The sequence below is a fragment of the Semicossyphus pulcher genome, unplaced genomic scaffold, assembly GCF_022749685.1.
Source record: "Semicossyphus pulcher isolate SPU_LCO1_2020_fin unplaced genomic scaffold, fSemPul1.0.p SCAF_16, whole genome shotgun sequence".
NCBI lineage: Eukaryota > Metazoa > Chordata > Actinopteri > Labriformes > Labridae > Semicossyphus > Semicossyphus pulcher.
The window spans coordinates 26,655,479-26,665,000 of record NW_027211670.1 but is presented as its reverse complement, the minus strand read 5'-3'; the positions used below and the strand labels follow the sequence as shown (position 1 = coordinate 26,665,000).

General features: G+C 46.9%; 1 protein-coding gene across 3 annotated transcripts in view; it reads left to right on the top strand.

Annotated features, from left to right (window-relative positions):
- rnls (renalase, FAD-dependent amine oxidase) overlaps positions 1-4,204 on the top strand; it is a 9,725-nt gene extending 5,521 nt beyond the window's left edge. For 2 of the 3 annotated variants that reach the window (XM_069664833.1, XM_069664834.1), the window contains 3 exons: positions 2,544-2,717; positions 3,247-3,422; positions 3,525-4,204. In XM_069664833.1, the coding sequence (XP_069520934.1) occupies positions 2,544-2,717; positions 3,247-3,422; positions 3,525-3,677 (503 nt within the window). In that variant the 3' untranslated portion in view covers positions 3,678-4,204. The remainder of the gene's footprint in view (positions 1-2,543; positions 2,718-3,246; positions 3,423-3,524) is intronic. The other variant, XM_069664835.1, reaches the window with a different exon arrangement.
- Positions 4,205-9,522: the final 5,318 nt, after the last annotated feature.

The following is a 9,522-nucleotide window of genomic DNA, read 5'->3' as shown; positions in this document are numbered from 1 at the left end:
CAAAGCAATGACTGCTTCCTCCTCCTGCAGAGTTAAAACACACACACACACACACACTGGATCAATACACTTCCTCTGATGGTAAATCATTTCCCTTGTCTCTGATTGGTCGATGGTCGACACTCGTCTTAAAAGCTGCAGAACTTTCTAGATTTTCTGTGTGTGTGTGTGTGTGTGTGTGTGTGTGCGTGTGCGTGTGTCTGTGTGTGTGTGAGTGTGTGTATGTGTGTGTGTGTGTGCGTGTGTGGTCGGGCTGGAGACAACGGCCCCCTCCTTATGTGTGTCTCTCAAGATGATGATGATGTCATCTTCAGCTCCTCTGATTGGCTGACAGAGGACAGCGCCCATTTCCTCCATACCGACACGCAGCCACACACACACACACAGAAATGCACACTCACACTAAGGTTATTATTAGATACACTGTGTGTGTGTGTGTGTGTGTGTGTGTGTGTGTGTGTGTGTGTGTGTGTGTGAGTTTGTGTGTGTGTGTGGCTGCAGTAGGAGGCTGCAGCTTGTTTCTGCATCAGGATGTGAATCATGAAAATGTTTCAGAGGGAAGTCGACGTTAATCCTCTGATCAGATTTATTTAATAACTTTAAAGTCTCTGGATGTGAAGCCCCGCCCACCTGACATGTTTATATGTATATGTACATACATATGTATGAACCTGACTAGTTTTATACTCATACAACATACATGTACACGTGCAGATATAAACACTGGACATATATGCTACGCATTCACTGTTAAGGTTTAACTTCCTGTCAGAGCGTCGTTACTGAATCAGCCTCCTGCAGACTTTCAACCATCTGATGGAAAACAGCTTTAAACTGAGTGGAGGAAAAGCTGGTTGCTTTAAACAGACTCACTTCTTTATCATGCTACATTGGCTGCAGTACAGCCTTATCATGCTAAGATACAACTTCACTTAACCGCTATTAAACCTGAGCTAGCTACAACGCGACGCTAACCAGTTACAATACAACTGTAACTAGCTACAACACGACGCTAACCAGCTACAATACAACTGTAACTGGCTACAATACAGCGCTAACTAGCTACAACACGACGCTAACCAGCTACAATACAACTGTAACTGGCTACAATACAGCGCTAACTAGCTACAACGCGACGCTAACCAGCTACAATACAACTGTAACTGGCTACAATACAGCGCTAACTAGCTACAATACAACTGTAACTAGCTACAACACGACGCTAACCAGCTACAATACAACTGTAACTAGCTACAACGCGACGCTAACCAGCTACAATACAACTGTAACTAGCTACAACACAACACTAACTAGCTACAATACAACTGTAACTAGCTACAACATGACGTTTACCAGCTACAATACAACTGTAACTAGCTACGGAATGACGCTAACTAGCTACAATACAACTGTAACTAGCTACAACACGACACTTACCAGCTACAATACAACTGTAACTAGCTACAACACAACGCTAACTAGCTACAATACAACTGTAACTAGCTACAACATGACGTTTACCAGCTACAATACAACTGTAACTAGCTACGGAATGACGCTAACTAGCTACAATACAACTGTAACTAGCTACAACACGACACTTACCAGCTACAATACAACTGTAACTAGCTACAACATGACATTTACCAGCTACAATACAACTGTAACTAGCTACGGAATGACGCTAACTAGCTACAATACAACTGTAACTAGCTACAACACGACGCTTACCAGCTACAATACAACTGTAACTAGCTACAACACGACGCTAACCAGCTACAATGCAACTGTAACTTGCTACAACGCGACGCTAACCAGCTACAATACAACTGTTACTAGCTACAGCATGACGTTAACTAGCTACAATACAACTGTAACTAGCTACAACATGACGTTTACCAGCTACAATACAACTGTAAGTAGCTACAACATGACGTTTACCAGCTACAATACAACTGTAACTAGCTACAGCATGACGCTAACCAGCTACAATACAACTGTAACTAGCTACAGCATGACGTTAACTAGCTACAATACAACTGTAACTAGCTACAACATGACGTTAACCAGCTACAATACAACTGTAACTAGCTACAGCATGACGCTAACCAGCTACAATACAACTGTAACTAGCTACAGCATGACGCTAACCAGCTACAATACAACTGTAACTAGCTACAGCATGACGTTAACTAGCTACAATACAACTGTAACTAGCTACAACACGACGCTAACCAGCTACAATACTCATATAATATGCTGCTAGTGATGCAGGATGTGTTCAGTGATAAACATGGCTATAAGCTTAAGCTAGAGAGTTAATACAGCGGCCACTTTGACTCCAATTGTGTAAACAGGAAGTCAGTCTCCAGAATGATTCAAACTTTAGGAGCACTGGATCCTACATTATCCATAATGCAGCATGTCATTAGAGCCGCTTTGCTAGTTAAACGTCCACGTTGGAGAGACGGTTTTTAGTCCTGGAGGAATGTACCAAATGAACTGTCTCTCTCTCTCTGTCTGCCTGTCTGTTTGTCTCTCAGTGCTGTCTGTCCAGCAGAAGCAGCAGTTAGACGGGGTCAGGTACTCGTCTCGTTTTGCTGTCGCGCTCTTCTTCCCTCCGGACGTTGTCTTCAGTTTTCCCTGGGCGGTTCAGTACGTCAGCAACAACTCCTGCATCTGTTACATCGCTGCAGACTCCCGCAAACGCAACGCAGGTCTGTCTGCTCACCTGTCTGTCTGTCTGTCTGTCTGCCTGCTCACCTGTCTGTCTGCCTGCTCACCTGTCTGTCTGCCTGCTCACCTGTCTGTCTGCCTGCTTACCTGTCTGCTCACCTGTCTGTCTGTCTGCCTGCTCACCTGTCTGTCTGCCTGCTCACCTGTCTGTCTGTCTGCCTGCTTACCTGTCTGCTCACCTGTCTGTCTGCCTGCTCACGTGTCTGTCTGTCTTCTCACCTGTCTGTCTGCCTGCTCACGTGTCTGCCTGCTCACCTGTCTCTCTTTCTGCTCACCTGTCTGCAATCAGGACTAACGACATGTAATCTGTTTAGTGGGCGGAGCCTGAGTTGTGGTTGTTGGGACAGATCTTTATTTGTTCTGAGGCACCTAATAAAGAGTTAGCAGACTAGCTTAGCAACAGTCCAAGAGTATCATGCGGGAGTTAGCTACAATGCGGCTAATGCTAGCAGGTCGATGAGCTTCTCTCCCTGCTGACCACATGATTTTTCCATGTGTACGTCCGTTCAGACGTTCCTGGTCGCGGCCCGTCCCTCGTCGTCCACACCAGCGTCCCGTTCGGCGTGGAGCACCTGGAGAAAGAAAAGGACGACGTCCAGCCAATCATCTTACAGGAGCTCCAGAAGCTGCTTCCTGACCTGCCAGAACCAACCAGTGTAAAGTGTCAGAAGTGGAGGTACTCCCAGGTGAGCCATCGCAGGTTAACTTCTGTGAACACTGAAGTTCTGACCCTGAACGCCTCTCAGTGAGGGAGCGTGTGATTTACGACCCCTCCCGTCCCTCTGCAGGTGCTGACCTCGGTGCCGGACTGTCCGGGTCAGATGACCGTCCTCGACCGCCCGCTGCTCGTCTGCGGCGGCGACGCCTTCAGCCACTCCAACTTTGATGGCTGTGTGGAGTCTGCACTGAGCATGCTCAGTGTGCTTAAGTCCTCGCTGTGACGCCACTGACACAACAGGAAGTGACTCTAACTGTGGACTAATCAATGACATCATCAGTGAATGAAGTGATTGATTACACTCATGTTCATGTTTCAGTGTTTGTCTTTAAAATAAAGCTGTCTGAACCGATCCGCTCGTCCTCTCAGAGTGTGAGCGTCTCCAGAGGTCATCAAGGTTTAACTAACTTACCTGAGATGTAACGTCAGCCTGGTTTATCTGTGAACTGACTTAAACTCACCTGGTTACCTGAGGGTTCATGTCGCATGTCTTTTGTATAAAAATCATAGCTACATTAAAATGTATCACCTGATGTTTCATAAATGTATTTATATAATGAGATTAAAAGTGCAAACATGGACAGGTCGGACCGTCACCTGTCAGGTGTTCTGTCTGCTGTTAAAACAGTCAGATGTCCTATATGACTGGTTCCTCTATACTTACATATATAGTGACATGTATATATTACAGGATACTTCCTGTGTGGATGCTGAGGCTGTTTGATGGACGGTGCTGATGAATAAAGTCAGACGCAGTGAAGAAGCTGGTTTGTGGTTCCTCTGCTGCTTCCTTTGATCTTTTTATAGAAGCAGATAAGACAGAATTAGTTATGGTTTGGTGCCCACAAGGCTCAGTGTGTGTGTGTGTGTGTGTGTGTGTGTGTGTGACCCAATTTTTCCTTGCCTGTTCTCCAGTCGTTTGGAGCATTGCATTGTGGGGGAAGCGATTATAATTTCTGCCAAGTCACTGGTCGATTTCAGCGGTGGTGTAAACCTGCTGTTTGTCTCTGCAGGCTCCCACAGAGACTTCAGATCAGCACATTTACTGACATTTCATCCAGTGTGACAGAAATAAGGAACAACATATTTATTATTCCGTCGTTACACGGACGTGGAAGATATCAAACTCAGTTACTGGATTCTGATAAAACATTCATGTTGCCTCAGGATGAGTTGTAATCACTGATCCTCTTCGGGTGGTTCTCTGAATGTGTGCGGTGGTTCTGTGTTCCTCCGGAGGACTCTGGATCACTTCTGGGCGGTTTTGTGTCTCTTGGGGGGATCTTGCATCTCCAGGGACGGCTCTGTGTCTCTCTAGCGGGAGGTTCTTGGTTGCTTTTGGGTGATTTTACACAGTGGGATGGTTTGGCGTTACTGTTAGGTGGTGTAGCGCCTCTGCAGGTGATTCTGTGTCTCTGGATAGTTCTGGGTCTGGGAAGTTCTTCTACTTAAGGGACAATCTGCATCTCTCCAGAGGAGGTTCTGGCTTGCCTCTGGGTGGTTTTGCAACACTTTTGGGTGGCGCTGCATCTCCCTTGGGGAGGTTCTGCATCTCGTGAGGGTGGTTCGTGTCACTGGGTGGTGTTTCGAGGGTGCTTCTGCGTGTCCTCGGGGCGGCTTGTTCGTGTGGTTTGTATGTTCTGTCGTCTCGTGTGAGGCTTTATGTCTTTGTGCTGCTCATGCACATCTGTGCTAGCTTAACAAGACAATCCAAAGAAAAACTGTGTTGGTGTTTGCTGAGTTTGGACACATCTTCAGTCTCATGGGAGTTGTAGTCCTTAAAAATCAGGGACAACAAAAGATGTTTATAAATAGTTTATTCACCTTTACAGTGTTTTTATTTTATTAAAAAACAAGGAGGGAAGAATAAAAGAGGGGGGGGGGGGGGGTCAGTTTAACATGAAATGTCTTCCATGGTGATACAGGCCTGTAGTTATGGCCTGGGGGGGGAGGGGGGGTCAGTTTGTATGATTACAAAATTAATACCTGACAAATAAAAACAAGACAATCATCATCATGGACAGAAACACTGTGGACCGCTGAGCTGAGACTGAACCGACCAACACGTCCTGCTCCTGAAGGTTCTGCAGCTGAAACCACGTTAAAGGATCAGAGACGATGACCCTGGCTTCATGTTTCAGGTCAGAGGTGACACAGGTGAGATGCAGCCATCAGGAGCAGGAAACTGTTGCTGGCTTCAGGTGAAGGTGCGGTCACATGACGCCTCCGTGCTGTGAACACTGAGTTTGTAGGTTCAGCCAGTAGAAACACTGATACACTGGCTTTGAAATGTAGACTCCATTATTCTGTCCTTTATACAACATGCAGACTACACTCACATCACGCCCTCTCTCAGAGCGCAGGGCTGCTGGACGGAGGGCCAACGTGACCGCACCTTAAGGCAAAAAGAAGAACATGAACATTGAGCATGTATACCTGGTCAACTCCAAACTAACCAACAACTAAACATTACAAAATAAAACACTAAAGTCTGAGCTTCATTTTGGCAGGTTTGGTGATGAGATGTAAACAGAAAGAAGTTGAAGCGTCGTCGACAAAACAAAGAAGCTTTCTGCCTGAACCAGTTTGAGTTTCCTTCTGCGACGTGAAGCTGTTTGTGTTCGCCGTGATCGTCGGAGCCTAAAAGTTAAGTCTGGTTTTTTTTGTGGAATAAAACCGAGTTTTGGTGATCCTGTAACGTTGAACAAATGTTTGTTGCCAAATTTTGGAGAAAAGAAAATCGATGCTGGTTCTTTTCACTTTTAAACAACAATAATCTCCCACAAATCTCCCGGACGGTTGTGACGCAGTAAAACTAAAATGTGTTGTCGGCGACCAACATTTATGAAATGGTCAAAAAAAAAAGGCATTGAGCACCTCAAACTGTCGGAGACATGACAGCACCAGCCTGGCCTCGAGTACCCAGAGCCCGGTCAGTGCAGAGTTCTACCAGCGTTCAACAGGAGGAATTCAAACTCTGGATTATTACTCACATCGCTGAAACGCCCGATGTAATGTTTACAGCAGCATTTTCAGCTGTGCACGATTAGATTTAAGGCCTGAACAACACCAGGTTTGGAGACATTCAAACTAATAACCTCCCAATAAACACATGGATCGAGCGATCATGTTTGATGTGCAGGAGCTGCACCACCTGCTGCTGATATTTGGGATGCTCAGGCATCAACTCCTCGGTGTCCTAAAATGACTCGCATCATTTTTGTACATGTCAGAGAGGCTGCGTCTCCAACAGGGCGTGGATGTAAAACCATAGAACACAGAACGTGAACACTGATGGTGTTTCTGTGATCAGTGGAACTTCATCCAGCTTTGCTGCTTCTGGAATCAAACCAGTTTGCAGTAGTTGTTCTTTCAGGTTCTAAGCCCCTCTGTTGAACGAGTCTACACATTCATGTCTTAACGGTTTGATGACAGGAAGTGAGGCCAGGCCTGACAGCACCTAACAGGACTCGAGACAGAAAGTGTGTAGCTGTTTCTGTAAATCACACAGAGCCTGTGGAAATATCGCCTCACTGACGACAGAGCTGCTCGGCGTCACAGATCAGGACTGGACGAACGCTCGTGGCTGGTGAAAGAGCACCACAGATGGACGACAGGCTCAGAATCGGCCCTGGCTAGCTTAGCACCTCGAACCCAACAAGATGACGTGTAGGCCTGACAATGGCTTTTCAAAAGCACTGGTTTACCGTTAGCGTAGCACGTGGCCAAGAGATCGACACCTCAAGATATGATCACACAGGACGTGACGTTATCACCGGCAGGCCCCTTGTTCTGTTGTTCCAGGACCAGAGATCATGTCTTTATTTGGGTTCTCCTCATGTTGTGATCCAAGTGTTTACAGTCAAGAACTTCCATCTGGTTTCTCTTTCTTCTACAACAGAAAGTGAGTCAACTTACAAGAACCTGCACACCTTCTGGACGTCAGGATTAGTCCCAGAAGGGCTGCTTCCTTTCCTTCTCCATCGGGATCACCTCGTTCCTTTACACACGTGTCGCCACGACTGTAACCACACCTGATCATAAACCTGCCGTTGGCCTTCCAGTGATGGGCTACACTGTGTCTACACTGTGTCTACACTGTGTCTACACTGTGTCTACACTGTGTCTACACTGTGGCTACACTGTGGCTACACTGTGGCTACACTGTGTCTACACTGTGTCTACACTGTGTCGTTGACTGTTGAGTTTTGGCCCTGGTGACATCAAGATGGAATCAAAGGTTGTGACATGACTCCTTCTGTCCCAGCATCTTCTGCTGGCTCTAACAACGACGTCATTGATGTCGTGATTTTACTTGTTTTGTGTTTTGTGTTGTTGAGCCTCTGGGGTACGTCCTGTGTGATCACCATCTTCAAAAGGCGTTAGCAGGGGTCCTGATATCACACTTGCAATAAACGGTCAATAACTAGAGGACCATGACAGAGCCGTGATAGGTAGTAGCACCAAATGTTGGGACGGAAATCAGACATCAAGATTAAAAGTTCTACCCACACTCAATCTGGAGGCAGATTCTTTTGAAGACCTTTAAAGGATGCTTCTATCAATCAAACTGGCTGCTTTTCAATCAAATGGGTTTGAACAACATACATGTGAAACGGTTCAGGGTACTGCCAATTTCATGTCAGAGCGCTGGCCCAGCAGGAGGAACCTTAGGAGGATGTACCTTCTTAGATCCGCAGAATAATCCCTGCAGTCAGAGCGACAGCTGTCAAGAACTGCTTCAAAGTGTCCAAGAAGGAGTCATGAGTTAAACCGTTAATAGTCTATGGATACAGTTATAGTTACAGAGCATCACCCTCTTGAACTGACAGAGGCTGAATCTCACGGCTCTCAAGGTGCTGCTTTAACAAGCTTACACTAACTTCTGGCACCTTCATAGACATGGTTTCTCAACATCACCAGGCGGGTAAACCCAAAATACTGGAGTGTTCGGGAGCACAGAGGGAGCCTCACGCCTTCAGGTGACTAACCGACCTCCAGCCTGAGACACGCTCAGCTCACAAGCAGGACAACCTTTCAGCTCGATGAGAACCTGCACAACGTGAGCCAGACCAGCCGTCATGGATGGACTTTCATACAAAACCATCAATATTCATGAACTGTCCTTTATAAAGTGCAAATCCAACCTGCACGGCAGCCTCGGCACACCCAAGCCAAGCGCTCTGCAGCTGTAGACTTCTGCCTTAGTTAGCGTCAGAGTGCTCGCCTGTACAGGTGTCACATCTGACAGAAGGAATGGTTACACTGAGCGGAGCTCGTTTGTTGTTTAGCTTAATGTTTGATAGAAGTCAGAGAACAACACAAAGACGTGTCTGTAAGAGTGAAGAGAATCCTTCTGTGCAAAACTGAACACAGACAGAAAAGTAGCATTTGTTCACAGTAGGTGTGTACTGCAGGTGATCAACAATGATTGACAGGATGATCGACAGGATGATTGACAGGATGATTGACAGGATGCAGCAGATTGTGAAAGTTTCTCTTCTTAACATTGTCACATTCAAACTGTCACTTCTCTCTGTGTGCTGATCATAACCAGTCCAGTCCAGTCCAGTCCAGACCAGACCAGTCCAGTCCAGACCAGTCCAGACCAGTCCAGACCAGACCAGTCCAGACCAGACCAGTCCAGTCCAGTCCAGTCCAGACCAGACCAGTCCAGTCCAGACCAGTCCAGACCAGTCCAGTCCAGTCCAGTCCAGACCAGTCCAGTCCAGTCCAGTCCAGACCAGACCAGTCCAGTCCAGACCAGTCCAGACCAGTCCAGACCAGTCCAGACCAGACCAGTCCAGACCAGACCAGACCAGTCCAGACCAGTCCAGTCCAGACCAGACCAGACCAGTCCAGACCAGACCAGTCCAGACCAGTCCAGTCCAGACCAGACCAGACCAGTCCAGACCAGTCCAGTCCAGACCAGACCAGTCCAGTCCAGACCAGTCCAGTCCAGTCCAGACCAGACCAGACCAGTCCAGTCCTGACCAGTCCAGTCCAGACCAGACCAGTCCAGACCAGTCCAGACCAGTCCAGACCAGTCCAGATGTTTCTGATGAGAC